At 38.7% G+C, this 21,612-nt stretch overlaps 1 protein-coding gene across 1 annotated transcript; it reads right to left on the bottom strand.

Moving 5' to 3' along the window:
* Positions 1-8,783: 8,783 nt before the first annotated feature.
* On the bottom strand, positions 8,784-18,138 carry CYP7A1 (cytochrome P450 family 7 subfamily A member 1). The gene is made up of 6 exons (XM_089517357.1): positions 18,059-18,138; positions 14,763-15,003; positions 12,834-13,447; positions 11,286-11,416; positions 10,536-10,711; positions 8,784-9,477 (listed from the first exon to the last, which is right to left on the bottom strand). The coding sequence occupies exons 1-6, from the start codon at positions 18,136-18,138 to the stop codon at positions 9,178-9,180; spliced, it is 1,542 nt and encodes a 513-aa protein (XP_089373483.1). The 3' UTR covers positions 8,784-9,177.
* Positions 18,139-21,612: the final 3,474 nt, after the last annotated feature.

The following is a 21,612-nucleotide window of genomic DNA, read 5'->3' on the forward strand; positions in this document are numbered from 1 at the left end:
CCTCTGAGGCCTGGACCAAGGCAGATGGACTGGAGGCAGGGCTCTTCCTTCTTCCAGGTTAGTCCTGATGGAGCTGGACCTGCCTGGTGAACTCCCTCTCAGGCCGGCGTGTGGCATTTATGGAGGGCGGAGTCTCCTTCATTCAGGCTAGTCCTGATGGAACAGGACCTGCCTGGTGAACTCCCTCTCAGGCCGGCGGGTCCTTATAGATGTCCTGTTGTTTGAAATCTGCAAGGGCTGTGTAGTTGTACTATAAAGGCTTCAATATCTATACAAGAATATAGATTTTACTTAAATTTGTAAGAAATAATGTGCTTGTTGGTTTATTTCTTCTGGGTAATGCCTACTGTAATTATAATATTGTGTTTTAGCTATTGATATATGTGAACTTTTTGAGCTTTTATTATCCTGCTTCAAGAACGTGAAGAGCACACTATACATTTAAATAAAAAAAATTCTATGCATGCATTCTGAAGCAGCTAAATGCATAGGAATTGTTATTATGAGTATTAACTTTATTAATGCCTCATCTGTCTCCCAAAACTGGGACCCAAGGCAGCTTACAAACGGAAATAAAATACAGTTAAACTATACCAAAAAAAAATTCAATATTGAAATAGAAATAAATAAGCAGAGGTACAAGTCAGCAGCAAAAAGCAACCTCTTTACTTTGCAGCTTCCAAATATTTCCCATAATTTGTCTCATCACAAAGGTACTATGAAGCAGGAAGCCTGCTCCTAAATCTGATTTTTGACAATTGATATGTTAGTTCCTTTGTGTCACAAACCACCCTGCAACCTACCAGGGGCCCCTTGATTCTCAGGAGAGTCATTTAGGGGAATGTGGGATGGCCAGGAAAGTAACTTTCCATCAACTAGAATCCTTTCTGGGTTGAACACTGTGTTATTGTTTCTGTCACTAAATAAAAGAGATATTTACATCATAATCTCTGAAGGAAACTCCCCTGGTTCAAAACATGATGAGAATAGTCACTTTCAACTGAAAATTAAATAAGATTTCATCTATTACATTTTGCCACTTTTTGTGTGGTGAGTGTTCTTTTTATTCAAACAGTAGACAAAAGAATAGTGGTATGAAATATATTAAACATTATCTAAAGTTACAGAATATGTGATTCATATGATTTGGCAGTTTTTTAAATCTAAAATTGGTGGCCCAATTTGTCAGGTAATTCAAAATCTGGATTTTAAGTAGAACGAGTTCCATTGACAAGTAATGAGAAACAGATTGTTTTAAATTCATGCAATCTGCTTTATCTGGTTTGCTGATAACAAACAATACCTCTTAAAAGATGACATCCAACGTGAAACAGTTCCAGCCTTTGGTCCAGGGAAATTCAGAAATATTATCACACCATTGTGAAATAAGGTAGGTTAATACCGTATCTGCTGCAACTGAAAGTACTGTACAAACAATGCTGGATCAGACTGAATGTCTGTCTAGGCCAGTATCGTGTTCCCACATGAAGTACTAGATTAAAGAGAATTGCCCAGTATAAGAAGAAAAGTGCAGTGCTTAAAATATAGTGCATTCCAATGATTTCATTTTTTTACTAGCAAAGTTGAGATAGCAGACTTTATAATCCTGAGGACTGCAAAATTCTTTCTACATATTTGAAAAGCTTGTTCATAGCTTTTATGTTGATAATCCTTAATCAGTCCCCTGTAAAAAATAAAACTATTGTAAATATTAATTAAAGGATCTTTCTAAATCAGAAGTTTGTTGTTGTGTGCCTTCAAGTCATCTCTGACTTACAGCAACCCTAAATGCATCTGAGGAAGTAGACTTAAGTCTATGAAAGTTTATGCTGCCAACTTCTTTCTTTAGTTTGTCTCAAAGGTGCTACAAGATCTCTCAGCCAAACTAGAGTGAATGACTGTATTAAGTGTGAGTTGAGCCATTCCTGAGGTTCAGATGTATGGCATTAACTACCCACAGAAGAGATGGCATGCTGTATGTGCCATTACTCTGAGATTTTTCATCACTCAGCCAGGAGGCATGTCCAAAACAGTGACCTACACAGGATCAAAGTCAGGGCTGGGCAAAATATAAGGGGCATTTTCACCATGTTCTTGTCCCCTCAAACCATTTTAGGCCCAGAAGAATCTTAAACAGGAAAAGAACTAGACTTCTTTGTAACTCCCTGTTCTGGGATAAAAACAGCCGGGGGGGGGGGGGGGCGGGGGGGCAGAAATGTGGAAAAAAAGGGATGTGGGGGCAAAAAAAGGTTGTATTTCCAGAGGGTTGCAGCCTACTGAGGACTCCTGGTGGGCCAGTTCAGTCTCCATAACCTTTGACTGTTTGCCCATCCGTGGTAAAATTAAATATAATACAGGAGTTATGGAAATTTCCAATGTCTTTCTTGCAAAACAGGGAGAGGCAATGCCCTATCCAAACTGGGACCACACCAGCATTTCATATTGTTTCTTCCACACTGATTAATGAACTGTGGCTTCACTCTTTTTCTCCCCTACCATTTTCCAGAGGAAAATCACCTCCTTCCCAGACCCATCTGAAATTGCTGTATGAAATTTTTCTCAACTGGAGCAAACAGCAAGGATGTGGTTATGTGATCATCAGCATCAACAAAACTGTGGTGATGGAAAAGCTGATAAAGCTCTTCTTTGTGTCTTCTGTGCCATAGTATACTACTTTTCAAAACAGAATAAGACATAGGGCATTCCAGTTATGTGTCTAATTGGATTCACAAGGAGCCACAATGGTTAGTGCTCTATAAATATACTCTTTTAAAAGGTTTTTGAGTCAGTATTCACTGCTTTGATTGCATTGATTACTAATCAGGTACACTGCTTTGTGGCATAAGCAAATATGATGCACTAAGGGATGTCTCTAAAGATGGAGGTGGGTAGTTTGTGGAGGACTTTGGTACACTTCTTAATCTCTATAGGTGTTTGTGTAGAACACCTTGATTTGTATATATAAACATTCTTTTAGATTTTGGACATTGTGCAATAGAATCCCCATTGGAGACAGAAAACATTTCACAATTTATCCAAAGCAATGTTTTGGGGTTTTAATCCTAGCGAATGAGCGTTAAACCTTGCCATGAATCAGCTCTATCAGTCATGCAGCTACTGTGTGTACAGCTAGCACAATAATCATAATCAAGGACTATACAATATTACTTAATATAATGTATTTTGCACTGTAATATTTGAGAGCATTATTTAATGGAAAAATCACAGTTGTTCAAAGGTTCAAGGAAATTGATGGTGCAGTTTACTGTATTGGTGATTAAAGATATTAGAATACTACTGAAGGTCCTTGAAAGTACTGTTCAAGGCTGTATGCTCAAGGCTAAATGCATTATGATACATGCTTATCAAATAACCACAGAGCTCCAATGAGCCTTATCTGGTGTATTGTAAAAGACACGTATTTCTGTGAGGTTGCCTGAAGCTCAAACTACCTGTGACATGGAGCCAGATGTTTGTGTTCCCCATAGAAACCGGGGTAGGTGGAGGTGAAAAGAGCAAACAGGGCTTTACCACTCATAACTTATCTCCTTTGATAAAAACGAACTCATGTAGGAGAAATTAACTCAGTTGGGAAGAATATCTGAGGCCAAGAAGTAGTAAGCAAAATGAGCACGCCTAGGCAAAGTTAGATAGTTGTTCAGGCACCAGAGTTTTGGTCATTGTGCATTTTTTACTTTTGGGAAGGAGAAGAGATGCTTGAAATTTTTTCTGCTCCATGTGCTATAATAATGATTGGCTTTAGATACAATGTACATTACATTGACTTTGGTGAATGTGAAGTGCCATTTGGTGCTCTGCCTCAGGCAGCAAAATGTCTGGTCTGGCCTTGAAGAAGAGTTTGTGCCAACACCACAATCCCTCTTCTTGCTCTTTGAATTTAGATGCCTTTGATATCATCACTGTTTTGTTTTTCTTTCACTTCTTCCTCTCAGAAATCCCCCCCTTCCCATTCAAATATCAGTCACCCCTTTTCTGCCTTCTCTGCCATCTCTCAGGTTCATGGAAGTTGCAGCCCAAAACGTTGTCCACACAATGGATTAAAGGGATCTGAAAGGATCTCAATAGCCTCAGAAGCACAGTCCCTTAGTTTGAAAGTGAGACCTTCAATGTGAAGAAGAATGCTTTTACGGCCAGCATCCATCGTTTTATGTGGGTTTTTTTGGGGCTATGTGGCCACATTCTGGAAAAATTTATTCCCAACATTCTGGAAGAATTTATTCCTGATGGCTGGAAGATGCCAGCCATAGCTGCAGGTGAAACGTCAGGAATAAATTCTTCCAGAATGTGACCACATAGCCCGAAAAACCCACAGAAATCTACGAGACCTTTGGTGCTTCATGTGTCTCTGTGTCGCTCTTTCTCTTGAAAGGGTATATGCTTACAGTAACCTCTTATGGTCTCATCTTTATCATCTCATAACATTTTACCCCTCTTGTTGCCTACTCCTATAGAATTCCAAGTTTGTTCCATCATGTCTAAGCCTCCAGCAATGCAGTTGGCTTTAGTGTATAAGTACAGCTTCCCCATGATCTCTAAGCCAAGGGCTATATCATCTATTTCTATGTTTCTATGTCTATGTGTCTACCAATTGATTGAGCGAGATCTATCAAGAAACATCTATTTGTAGGTCAGTTTCATGTATACTTCTTTGTGCAGGATTGAATAGGTGTTTAAGGACACATGGCAACAGGTATGGTCCCATTCTCTCTTAAGTCATTGGTTGCATATGGTTTTGTGTGGTCTTTGTGTTCTTCCAGATTGGTTGAAAGAAATGTGAGTTCTTACAACACAGTTCCTTGTATTTTGCCAGGTTTTTCTGCCCCCACCCCACTTCCATGTCTGCTTGTTCCATTCTTTTGGGGAGGGATGTTTTTAGTGATTTCTTGGATCTGCAATAGAGCTTTTCTGAGGATGCTTCAAAAAGGGACACGTTTTCTTGAAGTGATCCTATGATTTCAAGGGGAAATGTTCTCCTTTTTTAAAATGGTGTGGTATAAGTCTCCACCTCAGAAGATGGCAATGGCAAACCCCCTGTGAAGAAACTTGCAAAGAAAACCCCATGATAGGTTCGCTTTAGGGTAGCCATAAGTCAGAAACAACTTAAAGGCACACAACAACAAATAAAATGTCTAAAAGAAAGACAGGAGGAACAGAGGGAAACTTTTTTGTTTGTTGTTGTTTCAGTATATTGCAGAATTAAAAAAGGACTCCACCTGCCCCCCGCAATGGTGGGAATAAAAAGTTACAAGTAGTTCTAAGAATTGCCAGAAAATACTGTAGTCCTGGACATCAGAAAGGTCATTTGAAATTTTAAAAAACAAGAACTGCAGAAACAAATACACCAGTTTCCTGAGGCATTTGGCCCATCTGACAAAGCCCTTTATCTGGGCTGGAACAAAACTCTTTAATATCAAAAATTTACTATTATTATGTTCCAAAATAGGTACTGAATCTTATGAAATGTGTTCTAATTTAGGAATTATATCCTTGAGGAGTAGATATTGAGGGACCATAAACAAGATTATATATAGGAGGAAAACAACCCATAGGTTTTTCCCCCCAAGAATGCTAAAGATTAGGGTTGCCCCAAGACTTTGTATGCCCTTAGGGTTGCATCAAGTAAAGGACAAGATGGCCTCCCTAGTCCATGGCATCCCCCAATATCAACCCATGTACATATGCTGACTGGACTGGCAGTTGAATCTTACTTCAACCCCAGTAGCAGGATAGCAGCATACAGTACACCTGATGCAGCAAGCTAGTGAGCCAGACCTAGGAAAGTTGTATGGCTTTATATAACTTGGCCTTCTAGCTGAAGAAAATTATGGGAGACTTCAAGAGGAGCAATAAAATACCATTTCTGACTCCCCCTCCGCAGCTAGTTCAGATGGTGAAATGCTGGGCTAGTCTTTCTGCAGTCATTGTTGTCCATGTGTATAAATTCCTGCTATTCCAAGTTAACGTTGATTTTCTAACCACAATTTGAACAGGAGGGCAAAGGAAAGATAGACAAACAGATAACTATATAACTATATATAGTTATAGTGTTAAAGAGGGAGGGAGAGAGAGAGATTCAGCTCTTTGACAACTGATGAAGGCAGAAGCAAAAACATTTTCTCTTCATATATATTTTTAAGTTCTGTTTCTTAATCACTTCTCTCTCTCCTTCAATAAGTACAATAATCCCTCTGTCGTACTGTTTCCTGCTCTCTTTAAACTTATTGTGTGTCTTCTGCTGGGATATGTTTCCTGAAAAGATGGTTTAGAAGCCTCATTTCACTATAGAGGAAAAATTGAGTCCCAGCTTTCTAGACCTCTTAAATGTTTACTTGTAGTCCTGTCTAAGGAGTGTTTGCATTTGATAAAGACCACTTGATAACATAGAACAAAATGGCAAAGAATCTGTTCCAAGTTGTCAGACTAGATGAGTAGATTCTAGGGTGATTATCAGGTATCATGTTTACTGTGCTGAAGTCCGGGGGTACTTTAGCACAAGCCAAGGCATATGGCTTGTGCTCCCAACTATACACACACATGTCCAAAACACCTACCGGTATTTAAAATAATATGATTCATGGCTGATTGGTTAGAGTTCGGAATAGGACTATTCTGCACTGCAGAATTTTGATACAAATCCTATTTGCACTTTTTGAATGTCAGGTAGCTAGGGTGCAAGCTACCCTACCAGGCCCCCTTCCTATGTTTCCCACAACTATTTTATTAGATATTGCGAGTAAGGGGGGAAGTCTAAAGAAGATAGACTTTTTCAAAAGCAGCTGAGAACAAAAGAAAGGACATGAAAAATGTTTCTACCATTTCAGCTATTGTTAGCCACCTTCTAGCTGTCTAGTGCTAATAATAAACGGGTGATAGAGTCCCAGGTTTGCAGAAAATGTGAGACATAAATAAACAACCATAATAACAACTCTGCTATTCTTCAAATTGTTATCTGAGTTAGCCACTGGAAGTTTCCTTGTTGTGAACCTATTGTTCTTTGATTTTCCTGCACTATGATTTTTTAAAGCCAGTAATAGAGTATTTTATGAAAATTCTAATGTTATCAAGAGTAAAAAAAAATTTGGTTGGGCTTCTTCAAGTCATTTCTGATTTATTGCATCTCTAAGGTGAATCTACCACATGGTTTTCTTGGCAACATTTGTTCAGAGGAGGTTTGCCACTGCCTTCCTCTTAGACTGAGGGAGTTTAACTTGCATACTGTCTCCCAGTGGGATTCCATGGTTGAACAGGGATTCAGACCCTGGTCTCCCAGAGTCCTAGTTCAACACTCAAACCATTACACTGGGCCTGAAGGATATACAGATGCCATACGTCCAAGGGAATGCGTTTATGTGCAGAATCAAGTGATTCCCCAGAACAACTAGAACCAGAAAATACAGGGTGAACTAAAGTAAAGCAAAATTAAATTTTAAAACAAATAAAACATGGGGTTCTTATATTATGGGATATTTCCTGACCCAAATGAATCCCTCTCCAACCCACAGTAGAAAAAAGGTTGATTTCTGTAACCTGCTGACAACCAGAGTGCATCATTTTGACTCACCAAGCCATGATTTTCCAAATCACAAGATTTTTTATTATAATAATTTTTACCAAATGCATTACATTCTTGGGACAAAAAAGTACCTCATTATCAATTTTTGCTGGGACTTTCTTTTGTCCATGTGTTTTTGTTTGATTGTTTGTTTGTTTTTGCTTGTTGGGTGAAAATGGGTACATGATATATGGCTGAAATCTTGTGACATTTTTTATAGTTGTGCAGGTGACAAGACTGTAGAATTTCTACTCCAACGGCTACTTCTGTGTGGATTCAACAACAAAACATGACTGGGAAAATAAAATGTCCTGCCCTAGAGCATGAAGGTTAATTTGGGCAAAAGCTTTGTCAACTGAAGTTATTATAGGTTATATAAATAATGGCACAGATTGGGATCACTTTTTGAGATTAGGAAACTGGCACCATATTTTGGATTTCAGTGAAAAAAGGGTCAAGTGGCAGAAGAGGTGTTTGTTCCCATGGGGTTACTTTGGTCTACTGATAAGCAAACCACCCTTCTCACCAAACCAACCAACCAATTTGCTTATAACCCAAACCTGTGTTTTCTGAGCTTTCCTCAAGATCTTTCATAAACATGTGTTGCAGGCTAACAACTTTCTTGGTATCTTACACTGATGCTGAACAGTGTATGAGGATGAGAAGAACCCTCACAGATAATTAATTACCTGAGCTAAAGGAAATCTACTGAGGATAAGGATTCTTCCTCCACCACCACTTTGTGCACTAAGTGCTGCATTTCTTACTTATTTACTTATAAACAGTGATTGAAATAGTTTATTGAAGAAAGTAATGTCATATAAAATCAGCAACAAAAAACATTACATTTCCCTTCACACACACATACATTCTCATTTGACAAAAACAAACAAACAAAACATTATGAGGTAAATCCAATTGTTAATCACAACTAGAACAATCCCATTTAATGTACAGGACTTGTTAAGTCAGCACTTATATAAGTCCTGTTGATTAAATGAGTCTCTTCTAACTTGAATGATCAATTGGATTTATTCACAAAGCACTGATTGTTTGCTGTTCAATTACTCTGAATGCCACTAAACAAGCATCAAGGAAGCAAAAAACCTTATTTGCATCAGCTTTTCATGCTCTTCCAGAGATCAGTGATAGTGTGATACAATCCGTCAAAGTGTGCCAAATCCTAACCCCTGAACCCATGCTTGTTTACAACCTTTGCTTGCAAATACGTAAAAGGCAGCATGACGCAAGGGGGTTGTATAGAGTGTGATGAAGTAACCTCTCTCCAGCCTCTCAAGAGAAGTGATATTCAGTTACACCCCCTTGTCAACATGCTTTTCTCCTGTTGTGACAAAAACTCCACTGAAGGTCCACCAGTAACATAGTCTTAGGTAAAGGTGCATAAAATTGCATCCTTAGCGGGCTGTGTCTTTTTATTAGTGTTCCCACAATGTGTCCAAAAATAAGATATATAAATGCACATGTTTCCTATACATTTGAGCAATGTTGACAGTTTCTCCAAGCTCTTTGGAGCAAAATCATTGTGGAGGTCTTTTTGACCCTTTCTGAAGCTGATACAAAGAAATAATTTTGTTCCATACGCTTCACAGAACTTTGAATCTGTACTTGAAATTAATGTCATTTGTAGGTTGTAAGATACCAAGTCCTGCCCGTGACTGATCTAAAGAAGGGCATTTCACATTCTTGTCAGTGAGTTCCACTTCAAAATAGGAAAGCAACAAAATCAAAAATTGCTTGATTTCATGAACTGCAAACAGTCTTCCAGGGCATTTTGCAAGTCCCGTTCCAAATGGCATATAATAGTATTTTAATCTGCGACCACTGCGGTAGAAAGTTGTCTTTTCTTCTCCATCTTCTTTAAGGTAACGGTCATACTTGAATGTCTGCAATAAAGTCCAAAAATGCATTTGTAAACTCATTATCATTTAAAGTTTCCTGAATACTTGAATTGGTACAGTATATATAAAAAGAGTTCCTCAACAAATTTGTGTTCTCAAGTTTTTCTAAATTGACCTTTTTAAAATAGATAAGTAGATTTTAATAAAATTAATACATTCAATTAAATAATATTAAAATCAGAGCTTGAGATTTATTAATTTGTCATTTTGTGGGTGTTTTGTTTTTTGTAGAGTTCAATTGAACGTTGGAAGGAGCTTCTTGGTTCAATGACAGAACCAATTTGTTAGAGATGTGGTAAGTCCCTTTCTCTTGATATCTTCAAAAAGAGACTATACAGTTACCTACTAGAGATGTTCTACTTGGATTTCCTGTCTCGAACAGGGAATTGGACTCAATGGCCTATGGGGCTTCTTCCAACTCTGATTCTAATTCAACAGGTACAACTAAAGTAGGCTTATGGAATTAATGGGACTTATGTAAGTGCTAAGTCACCATACAACATTTGATTCAATAAGTCTACTCCAGTCATGATTACCAGTAAGCAACTATTTTTGGTGTAATTATAAGTAATCTTTTCTGGTTAGCTTTAAAATTACTTTAAGGGCAATTTTAGAACAATTTGGAACTTGGGAACAAGCATAAGCATAACCGGATATCTCCTGCATACATGTACATCCTTTCCATTGGATAAGGCAATCCAACTGTTAAGACAGTCATGGAACATCAGCCTTTAGTAAGAGGGACATAGTATATCACATTCTTGCTTACTGCAACATAAATGTGTTGGGGTCTCTTTAATCCTAATATTGTACAAAATTATAGCTTATTTGACATTCAAGTATTAGTGCCAAGTGTTTGGTCATTTCTACAACCTGAATACTGAGCTAATCCCTCTCTGAATCTGGTTATGTTACCTACCTTCAAATTCATCTCGTGTTGGCATGCTAGAGTGACAAAAATATTGATGTCAAGTGCTTTACTGCAAGCAGTGTCTCAAGTTTTGCTGATGTGTGCAGTTTTCTCTGAAGCTGTAATTACTCACCAGGGGATCAGAATAGATTTCTGGATCAAAATGCAACAGCTGGGGATAAAGAGCTACAATGTCATCTTTGCGGATACTGTAGGAACTGCTGCTTAATTGCAAAATGAAATCTTCCTTGGCAACTCTGACAGTCATGGATGCACTGGAGAGTCTTATTGCTTCTTTGATAATACTATCTGGATAGGGAACAAAAGACACCTTTAACCTAGATACAAGGTAAGGTGAGCTACTGCAGAGATTGCAAAATTGAAAGTAATGTGATGCACTACAACCAGAGAAGGTCACTGGTGACAAAATCTCTTGAATTTAATGTTCTTCTTGGGAATATCATTACAGCTAAAAAGAATCTGACTGGTGTAAAATATTTAATAGTGACCAATACTAATAACATTATTGTTGATAATCATAAATAATGATCCCCAAATATTGGCAGTTGTTTTTATTGATCACAGGTATGGACAAGCACTAGGGCCTAAATCACCTAAAGGCACCAGATTCTGTTTGATCTTGGAAGCTAAGCAGAGTCAGCCCTGGCTAGTGCTTGGATAGGAGACCACCAATGAATACAGGTGCTGTAGGCTATATTTCAGAGGAAGAAACTGGTAAAAGCACCTCTGAGCATTTCTTGCCTCAGAAAACCCTATGAAATTCCTGGGGTCACCATAAGTCGAGAGGTGACTTGAAAGTACGTACACACACAAGGACAAGTGCTGCAAGTTTGCTACTAGAACATGAGTTAAGCAATTGTACCTAATACAGGCATGTCATTTAGTTGTTTTCGATTCAAGGGAATAGGTTTCCTATTTGAGCCAATATTTCCAGAAATGTTTTCTAACACCCTTTTCACCTCTTCAGTAGCTGCTTCCATTGCCTTTGGATTCCTGAAATTAAAAAGACATATTGAAATTGCATTATTATTATTATTATTATTATTATTATTATTATTTGTATTTATACCCTGCTCTTCAGAAACAAATACTCTCAGAGTAGTTTACAGATTGTTAATTTGACAGTTTGCTGCCCTCAGGCTTACTATCTAACAAGTCATGACATAAAAGGAGAAGGAAATGGCAGTGGGGAAGGATATTAGCCATTGTCTAGTCCATAAACTAAATAGATTTCAGTCACTGCTGATGGAAATGTCCCATGATGAGGGTAAATTGCAGGCATGCTTTTACCAACTATGGTAGTATCTTGGAAAGCAATTTTGGAAAGAGTTAAAACGGACACTAGTTGGTTCCAGCCATGAAGGTATGGTTGCAATACCATGGACGACCTGTACAGGAGCTCTGGCTATTTGCAACCTTCTTATGTTCAAGCCAACTTCTGTCTTACTTGTCAAACTCCAGCTTCATCCCAGCAAATGCTGATCCTGTTCCCTGAAGAGGAACAACATTACTTAAGTCAGTCTGTCCTGGCATTTAGGAGATCAAGCTATGGGAGCCAGAATATTGCATATTTTAACACCAACAGATCTTAGATCTAAATTCATATTTGAATGTTAAGAGGACAATAGCCTATAAAGGGTATAGAGTAAATAACACAAGTAAAAAAATGGGTGTGAAACTAGTTTCTATAAGGAATAGCCTTTTAAAAAGTGGAACCAGCTTAGAATGGATGACTAATCTACATTTCTAAGTCTTCCCTTAGTCCATGAATTTAGGCACGTATACAGTTCTGTATTCTAGGGTAAAAGCTTATTTTTACTTATTAGACTAGGCCTATGTAAACATAACTTGTGTGAGGCTGAAAATATTTCACTGGAAAAATGTATTATGTGTATTGTGATCCAAGTGGTAATAGGAGTGGATGTTGTATTCAAAATGTCCATAATGTAAAAAAGGAATTCAATGAGATCCTTTCCCCTGCTTTCAGATTTCCAAGAGAATTGTGGCCTCAGTAAGTTCAAAGAAACATAACTTTCCAAGTTCTCAAGCAGCCCTGTCAGATTACAAATACAGGAACAAGCCACAAAGGCAATAATCCATATTTCTTTCTAGAAGCAGTTTTTAGATACATATTGCTTCTGAACATAGTTCAAGTCCCACTTATCTGTTATGGCTGGAAACTGCTGATAACCATATGTTCTGTGATCTTGATCAGAAATTAGGGGAAATGGAGGGGGAAATCAGGGATGCAGGACACTATATATCATTTCCCAAGTGAAAACCTGTCCACCATATTAAGTTCCACTTGATAAACTGTAGGCCAGTATAATTGTTATCAGAGAAACAACAAAGGAAAATAGGATAGCATAAACAATGTCAGTCTTGTAGCCTGACATAAGTAGGTACTCACCTAAGAAGATGGAACAAGGTCCAAAAGGTAGCAGGTATTGTATTAGCTTGTGAAGCCCACAGGACTGCCAGATGGGTCTTTGCTTTTTCTTTGTCATTAAAAGTGGAGAGAGTATCATTCAAGAATATGCGTAGGGAAATTAGTTCAGAAATGTTCTCTCTTTTTTTAAGGTTCTCATGGAGCAGAGCTTCAGCTAGCTTCTCTCGTGCACTGTGGGCACTTTTGAATAGATGGATTGGTAGACCTGCTACAAGAGCTGGGAAGATTTGGTCAAATGCCTTGAAGTTCTCCAGGGCATTGAGGATACGTGCTCTCTGGTTTTCTTGGGTAGAAGAAAGAATCTTTCTGTAGCTTGAGTTAAACTCTGTACCAAACAGGGTTAAAAACCCAGATTCAAACATCACACGACAGCAGAATTCATAAAGCTTATCAGTGACCCAGTCACTGGAGCTCATTTTTGCTTCACTTGATTCCACCATGACATAGTGCAAATTTTCCATCATGGCTTCACTGAGAAACGTTAAGGCATTACCCTGCAGTGTTCTAGTGAAAGTCTGCTGCATATTCTCAGTAGTGTTTCCATCACTTGGATCAATACTCCCATGTCCAAATGCCTGTCACCAAATATAATGAACATAAATTGTATTCATTATGGCAATATTCATCCATCCAGTCTTTTTCCCCATCCCCTTGTGAAAAGGGAGTGGTTGTGCATACATTTAGGTACAGCACATTGCATCTCACAAGCTTTTGAAGAATACTGCAAACACTTGACTATTTCTAGGTGGGTGCTATCAATTGTATCCATTCATCTAACAGCACAAAGTAAATTTCTGTTACCTATGTGGAGCCAAGCATTCCTTGTAGACACAGAAACAATTGAAGCAAATGTTTGCTAATATGTGTCTTCAAGCCTACTATAATTTATGACAACTCTGTCACAGGATTTTCATGGAAAGATTTATTCAGACAAGCTTCACCGCTGATTTCTTCTTAGACTGAGAGATTATGATTTGGACAAGATCAGTGGTGTCATTCAGCCAGTTTGCACCAGTTTTCCCAAACTGGTTGTTAAAATTTGTCAGGTTCACCAAACCACTTATTGTGCTGATAGAAAATGAAATGTTTTACTACACCTGGCCCCTCTGACTGGCACATGCCTTGATTCCTTCCCAGCTAGCCTTTCCAGCAGCAGCAGCAGCAGCAGCAGCAAGCCAAAAGCTTTCCCAGCCAGCCTTAGTTCTGCCACAATGGCACGTCCAGCTGGGGAAGGCTACAGAAGAGGAGAAAAGAAACCTGATTGTTTCCTCATAGACAGTCCCTGTTTGGGGAAAGAAATGCAAACAGGAAAGAAAAAAGGAAGGAAAGTGAGGGAGAATGGCAGAGATAGAGGAAGGGAAGGAGGATGAGAGTCATTTGAAGAGTGCCCAACTCTGATCCATCCCCAGTCCTCTGCTGCAAAAAAGCCAGCATCTACATTAATGCAATGATGAATCACACTACAATTGAAAATGTTTATTTAACATGTATACATTTGGGCAAAAAATAATAACATTTAGAACTGGGTTGTTAATTATTTTGAATGCCACCATTGTCCAAGGTTACCCAGTGGGCTTCCAGGGATGAGCAGAGCTTTGAAGTTTGGTCTTCCATTATCCTAGTCCAACACTCAAATCACTATACTGCACTGGTTCTTAACCTTTAACTAAATGTAAAAAGGAATTCAACTTTATCAGCCCATTTGGCTGCGAGGCCTGATAGACCAGATCCCTGCCTCTTTGGCCTGCATTATTGTTATGTAATATTATGTGGATTTTTTGATGTCGCTGCAAGCCACCTTGAACACAGTTTTATAATAGAAAATTAACATACAAATAAACTAATGGCAATGATCATAATTACTGAATACATTTTTTTCTCAAGAGCTACCTTTGTAGAGGTTGCAAAGTGAAACTTCTTCCAGTCCAGATGTCTTCCATGTTGCATGACTGCATGATACGAAAAGGGATCCGTGAGAAAGTGAACATATTTTCCAGCCAGTCGACAAGTGAAAATGGGGCCATGTTTCTTTTCTCTTGCCCTGAGGAATTTGAGTGGATTGGCTCCAAATTGCAAAGCACATCCAAGGTATGGCAGTATCCCATTTTCTAAGGGTGGCTCATTTGGATGTCTGCAAAAGGCAATATATATAAACAGTGTAGATTAAGATTGTAAATTAAGGGTTGACCTTCAAGTTTGCTATGTAAGCAAGCATCTATTTATAACTTGCCACTTCCATGAATGCTAGAAGGAATTGCCCTCCTCTGAGTAATAAATCCACCAAGAAGATGTAGATAACCAACAAATAATGACTTTAGCATAATACAGAAGCTTGTTATAGCCCCAATAATGAGAATACATTGCACCTACTGTAAATCAAATTCAATGAAATTTGCTGTCTGTTTTAAACATACCACTTTTTACTTTGTTTATATTTTGGGAGTGTTATGGTTTATCCTAGAATGGAAGTGATAATTCATGGCAAAATATGATTGCCCATATAACATTTGATTACCAAATTAACACAGTGAAGTATTATTGTCTGGTAGAATGGCAGTATATATGTTAAAATCTGAACAGCTGAATAAAAGAAGCCACCTCTGGGGACCTTGGCAGGTGGCCCAAGTCTACGTTTGGTAGACCATTCACTACAGCAGATGCAATATCTATTTGCTTTAACTTTCAGCTTTTCTGTTTTGTTTGCACTTCTGAACAATATGCCTGCTATAGCTGATGTCTACATATTGGTGTGGAAATCAAGTCTATTAGTCCTAGTTTTGTAATAGGAATCTGTGCAAAAACAGCCTCCCACAGGTAGAAGCCAATGAAGAATGTGCCCCATTTCCATGTTGTGATGCTTAACCAAGCCAGCTTGAACTGACTGGCTGGCTGTTTGAAAATACAGCAAAATTAGGGGCATGCAAGTTATGGTTTGACATGTTGAAAAGCTGTATATTTACATCTAAGAATTGTCTAAAATCTCTGAGTGCCCAGGCTATCTGAAGCCCAATATCCCCCCATATGAGTCTGCCCAGATCTTGAGATTTGAGGGAAGGGCTCTTCTCACCATTCCATCATCTTCACCTGTACTTCTGGTGGAAATGTTGGAAAGGGCCTTCTCAGTGGCTGCTCCCCGGCTATGAAACTCCCTCCTTAAGAGGCCAGAATGATTCCCTCCATCTTGTCCTCCCAGTGATAGCCAAATACTTTTTTTATTCAACAGGTATCATAGAACTAACTGCTGGTGGCGGGAGAGCTTTTAACAAGTGCCATATTGTCTTATTTGTTATTGAGGCTGTTTTAAATTTCCTTTATAGTTTAATCATATTTCAGCCTTTGTATGCCTTAACGATAAGGAATTTTATCTGCACTTGTTTTAATTTTGTAAGCTGCACTGAGTCCTAAGGCTGAGGATGAAATAGGATATGAAAGACCAACAAGAACAATAATACTGGCTGAGTCCCATATCTGAAATTCTTGGGACCAGAAGTGTTTTGGATTTCAGATTTTTTCAGATTTTGTAATATTTGCATACATATAATGATATATCTTGGAGATGGGACCTGAGTCTAAACATAACATTCATTTACATTTTGTATAAACCTTGTACTCATAGCCTAAAGGTAATTTTATACATAATGTTGTGCATGAAAGAAAATTTGTGTACATTAAATGATCAGAAAACAACGGTGTCACTATCTCAGCCTCCCATGTGGACAATTTTGGATTTTGGAGTATTTCAGATTTTAGAATTCCAGATGAGGGAGACTCAACCTGTAACATGGATTCAGCACTTCTGGGAAAAGAAAACAGTTGTGGTTTCAGTGATGATAGCTGCTCTAGGAGCAACTCAAATGGACTGACAAAACGTCTAAAGAAATAGCCATAGATATGATCACAATAGCATAATTACCAAAACAAAAATACCACTCAGAATCTGGCAGAATCTCAGAAACGAGATTCTTGGAAAGGAACAAACAAAAAAAGCTTTTGTTTCATGGATGATGAATGTACAGCCTGTGGCTCACATGCAAATCTTCAAGTATTTTTATGCAGCCACAAGACCACCCCCATGCCAACAAATATTGATATAGGGAGCTAATTTTACCCTGTTACACACACACACACACACACACACACACACAGCTCCTTTAGGCTTGAAGGACTATTGTTCAAAAGCAGACGTGATTTCCAGCTACTTCCCATTTTGGAAAATAGCATGGAGGCCCAAAAACATGAATAAATTGTTCTCTGTGCTCCCAAGAGAATGCAAGGGATGGTGTGTGTGTGTGTGTGTATTAAAAAACATAGAAAATTGCTGGGAAATAGGGGAGGTGCAATTCTTTGAGGGATGTAGCATAGGCAGATCCCTGAGGCCAGGTACTCTCTCCCCCCACCCTAGTTTATGTAACATTAAAAATATTATTGATAATTAATCTCATTTGCAAAAATACTAAAGTCAAACAATTTATTGGCTTATTTCACTGGAATATATAGGTGTTTTTAAGCATTTACTAATAAAAACAACAAAAATCACTAAACAAGAAGACAATAATGGACAGTAATATCGATGAAGAAGGTGGTGAGACAGTGATTATTGCTAGAGGTCGTTTTCAAGGGTCATTTAGACACATAACGATAAGTACACGCTTTAATCAGCAGAATGTTTCTATATCCTTCCTTATTCCTCTTTATCTGGATTTGAAGAGAAAATTATGTTTAAGTATGACATCACCTTGTCATTTAATCAGCAGTACACACGACTGATTTCAGCTTTTTTAAAAAACTAATATATTTCAAGAGGGAGAAAAGCTAAATTAAAAAAATGTGAAGCCAATATAGGAGAAATCAGAAACACACTGCGTACATTGTGTATATAACCAGCGGATTTCAAAGAAACTACGATACTAGCCATGTTTGTTAAATAAAGCTTTTAGTCTTCCAGTTCACATAATTTATTAGCTTGTACACAGATGTTTCTTCCATGTGTATATTTATTTATTTATTTTTCTTGATATTTAGATAATAGGGGGGCATCCCTATTGATCCTCTGTAACACATGTACACCTGAATTTTTTTTAAAAAAATTACCTAGTAAATAGCTAAGCTACTTTTGTTAAATCAATGAACATAAGATGTTAAAGGAATAAAATTTCCAAAGAATGCATGAAAAGACTCCTTCTTACCTCCGCCTTCTTCCCACAGAAAACCAAAAGCTACAGCACAGCACCACCACTGTTCCCCAGATCAAAAGCAAAGCTAACATCTTAAGACAACTATAAAGAGATGTCGAGTATGAACCAATGGTTTATTGAAAGCCTGAGACTGATTCAAAAGATGTCCAGTGCCACTTTTTATATTCGGCAGGATCACTTACTGACTTCACTGGACTGAAATAACCTGTGCAAGCTATTAATTAACCATTTCTGGACAAAATTTCTATGTCTGCAGTTGAACCAAAAACTTACTAGACAATTTGACTGTATATCTCAGATGGTGGCCTTGAGCTGATTATCCCTTATCAGTGAAGGTCCAAAGCAATCAAGCAGATTAATAGCTCACAAGTTTTATTTGACAGGTTTTCATGGACTCCAGTTAACTTTATCAGATATATGCCATAGCACAATTTTGTTGTTTTTGTTGTATTTGCTGCCACAGACTAAAATAGTTTCCCTTCTACCTTGAATGAAAGTCTTTACTAGCTGATCATTTAAATCATTTTTTGGATATGCTTTGATATACCATGCTTATGGGCCACATATAGTTCATAGTTTAAATTCACCATTAAGTGACCCTCTAATGACTTCATTTCTGTTTGCAGTTGCCAAGTTTTGAATTGGTAAAGCCTGGTGCAGTGCCAGGAGTAAGAGTGGTATGAAATGTGGCCAGATAGGGCAGAGCCAAGATGGAATCAGATTATTAATAAGAGGTACCTAGCTTGAGTTGCTGAGGAACTGAAATACCCACAATCACTAAATTGTGCCTGTTGTTGTTGTGTTCCTTCAAGTCATTTCCAACTTATGTTGTCCCTAAGGTGAACCTATAATAGGGTTTTCTTGGCAAGTACCTTCAGAGGGGGTTTGCTAGTGTCATCTTCTGAGGCTGACACAGTGTGACTTACCCAAGGTCACCCAGTGGGTTTACATTGCCAAGTCACAATTTGAACCCCGGTTTCAAGAGCCATAGTCCCAACACTCAAACTACTACACCACTCTGGCTCCCAATTTCACTTGAGTAGTAAAAAAAAATCCATATCCATTGGTTAGGGATGTTGTTCAAGTCATTTCCAATTTATGATGAGCTTACACCAAACCTATCACAAGGTTTTCATGGCACAGTTTGTTTAAAAAGGGTTTGCCAGTGCTTTCTTCTTAAGCTGAAAGTTTGACTTATCCAAAGGGTTTCTAAGTCAAGAAGGAATTTCATCCCTGTGTGTGTACTACATGTGACTTTTAAACCATGATTAGATCAGGAAAAAAGTGACTTTGGTAATATTTATCACATGATGCCACCTCTGACCCATAGCTGCTGTGTCCCCCAAGCGCAGTTAGGGCATCTCTTTTCACTGACAGTGGGGGAACCTGTCAATGTCTTCCCAATTGCACTTGTCCCTAGGTGCAAAATATTGCTGCTGGGCCAGTTGTGATATTGTCAGTCAGTGTCAGTGTCTCCTCCCCTCCTCCTTCCCCCCTCCCCCTTTCTATTCCCAAGAAGGCTTGATTCCCTTTTTTAAAAATCCTAATTTGGTTTCTTTAAAAGAAAAATCTCACGCACAGTAACAGAGCTCCAAAACTGCATGAAAATTTTAACATAAAAATAAAGTAAACTGAAAGGCATAGTTCATAGGGCAGGGAGGCAGGATTAAGGTGGAGGCAGGAAGAGAGAACAATGGCAGTGGCAGCCCCGGTCACATGATTGAAAAGCTGTGTGATTATGGTTATTGTTATCATCATCGTCGTCATCATCATCATTATTCCAGCATAATTCCATTTCATTGATAGAGGTGATTGTTGTGAGAACAAAGCTCATGTGGTAATGTTCCTGATCCCCAGAATCCTAGTCCAACATTCAACCACAACACCACACTGGCTTTTCAACTGGATTAATTTTCTGAACAACGTTGTTGCTCAGTTTTGGTCTTCAGGGGAGCTTGAAAAAATGTTGTTCGCAATTATTTAATAAAGGAATGTTACCTTGAGTAATACTTATTCTTACAAGTTAGCAGTTAGTTATTTTATGAGTGTCATCAGTTTCAACAAGCTTACTTCTGGCGAGCACCACTTGTTGTAGTAAAAGCTGGGGAAATCATAGGCCCTGTACACACAGGCCCTTTAGCAAGTCCTGGTGACGTGCTAGGGTTGCCTCGGGACACCGTTTCCAGACACCCCACAACTCTAGGATGTCACCAGGACATCACAGCTGTGCGGGGCTGTATACACGGCGCGCACAGCTGTGACATCACTGCTGCACGCCTTCCAGATGGGCGCAAGTGGCAGCGACATGCTCGCGCCGCTGCAGGCAGTTTGCAGCAGCGCTAAAAGGAGCCGCTTTTTATCTGTCCTTTTGTTTCAGTGTAGCCGTGCCGCACAATTTGGTTGCTGCACCACGGTTACACAGAAAAGAGAGGTGGCCACTGGCTGCCTCTTTCTGGTGGTCTGTACCCCGCCAAAGTTTCTTCCATAAATTTGTAGCCAAGTTTTGGTCATTTTAAAACCTGGCTTTTAAAATTTGGCTGCGCATTTTATATACAGTTGGCCCTTTGCATCCACAGAGGTTCCATTTCGGACCCTCCCCCCCCCCCCCCCCGAGGGTGGCAAATTCTGCAGGACCTCAAGTCCATTTTTCCCAATGGGGAATGCATATGCCACCATTGAGGAGAATGGTGTGAGGCCATCTGCGGATGCTCCAATCCTGTGGGTAGGAAGAGCTGACTGTACAAAGACTAGAATTATTTGAAACAATCTGGAATTCACCTTCGTGTCTTGAGTGTATGCTTCACCACTTCTACAACTGCCTTAGTCTTTCTTTTTTGTTCCTCTGCTTTGATATCATGCTACATCCTGCTCTAACTCCTCTGGTTCAACCACCCTTGATTCTGACCTTTCTCTCTTGCTGAACTTCATGAATGGAAATGACCAGCCTCAAAATGCTGCTGTGATGCCATCTCTCTCCCCCTTCCACCATTTCCCTTAGCAGCAAAGTGGGCAAATACAGTATTGGTTTTCCAGAGCTTGTTGGCTATGCTGGCTAGGGTTAATGCACTCCAACAACATTTGGAGTGTCACAACACCCTGGTTATGCATAATAACCTGCATAATACCCTGGTCCTTGTATTGGAACAGGACTAAAACATCCATTTCTGTCCCACTGCTGTCACCTTTTTTCTTTTTTCCAGATCAGGGGAAGAAGGGTGTCATTTATCCTACCCACTTCAATAAGACATAGAATAGGGTGGTATATGGCTCAGTCTAGCTTAGGTCCACAACAATACCAGTATGCTACACTGAGACATACAGAATTGTGACTGTTGTTAAAAGTATGAGTTATTGTTAAAATGTAATTAAACTATATTTTTATTTTAAAAATTAAAACATTTTTGTTATAAAAGCAAGAAATAGAAAGAGTTAAAATCTCTTTCCTTATATTTTCCTCCAGTCAGTTCCTTTAAACCTGTCAAAATAAGCAAGTCTTCATCTGCTGATTAAAAGACATGAAAGAAGCCAGCCACCAACAATGCCTT

The sequence above is a fragment of the Sceloporus occidentalis genome, unplaced genomic scaffold (assembly GCF_023333645.1).
Source record: "Sceloporus occidentalis isolate IW3139 unplaced genomic scaffold, rSceOcc1.0.p SCAF_3, whole genome shotgun sequence".
NCBI lineage: Eukaryota > Metazoa > Chordata > Lepidosauria > Squamata > Phrynosomatidae > Sceloporus > Sceloporus occidentalis.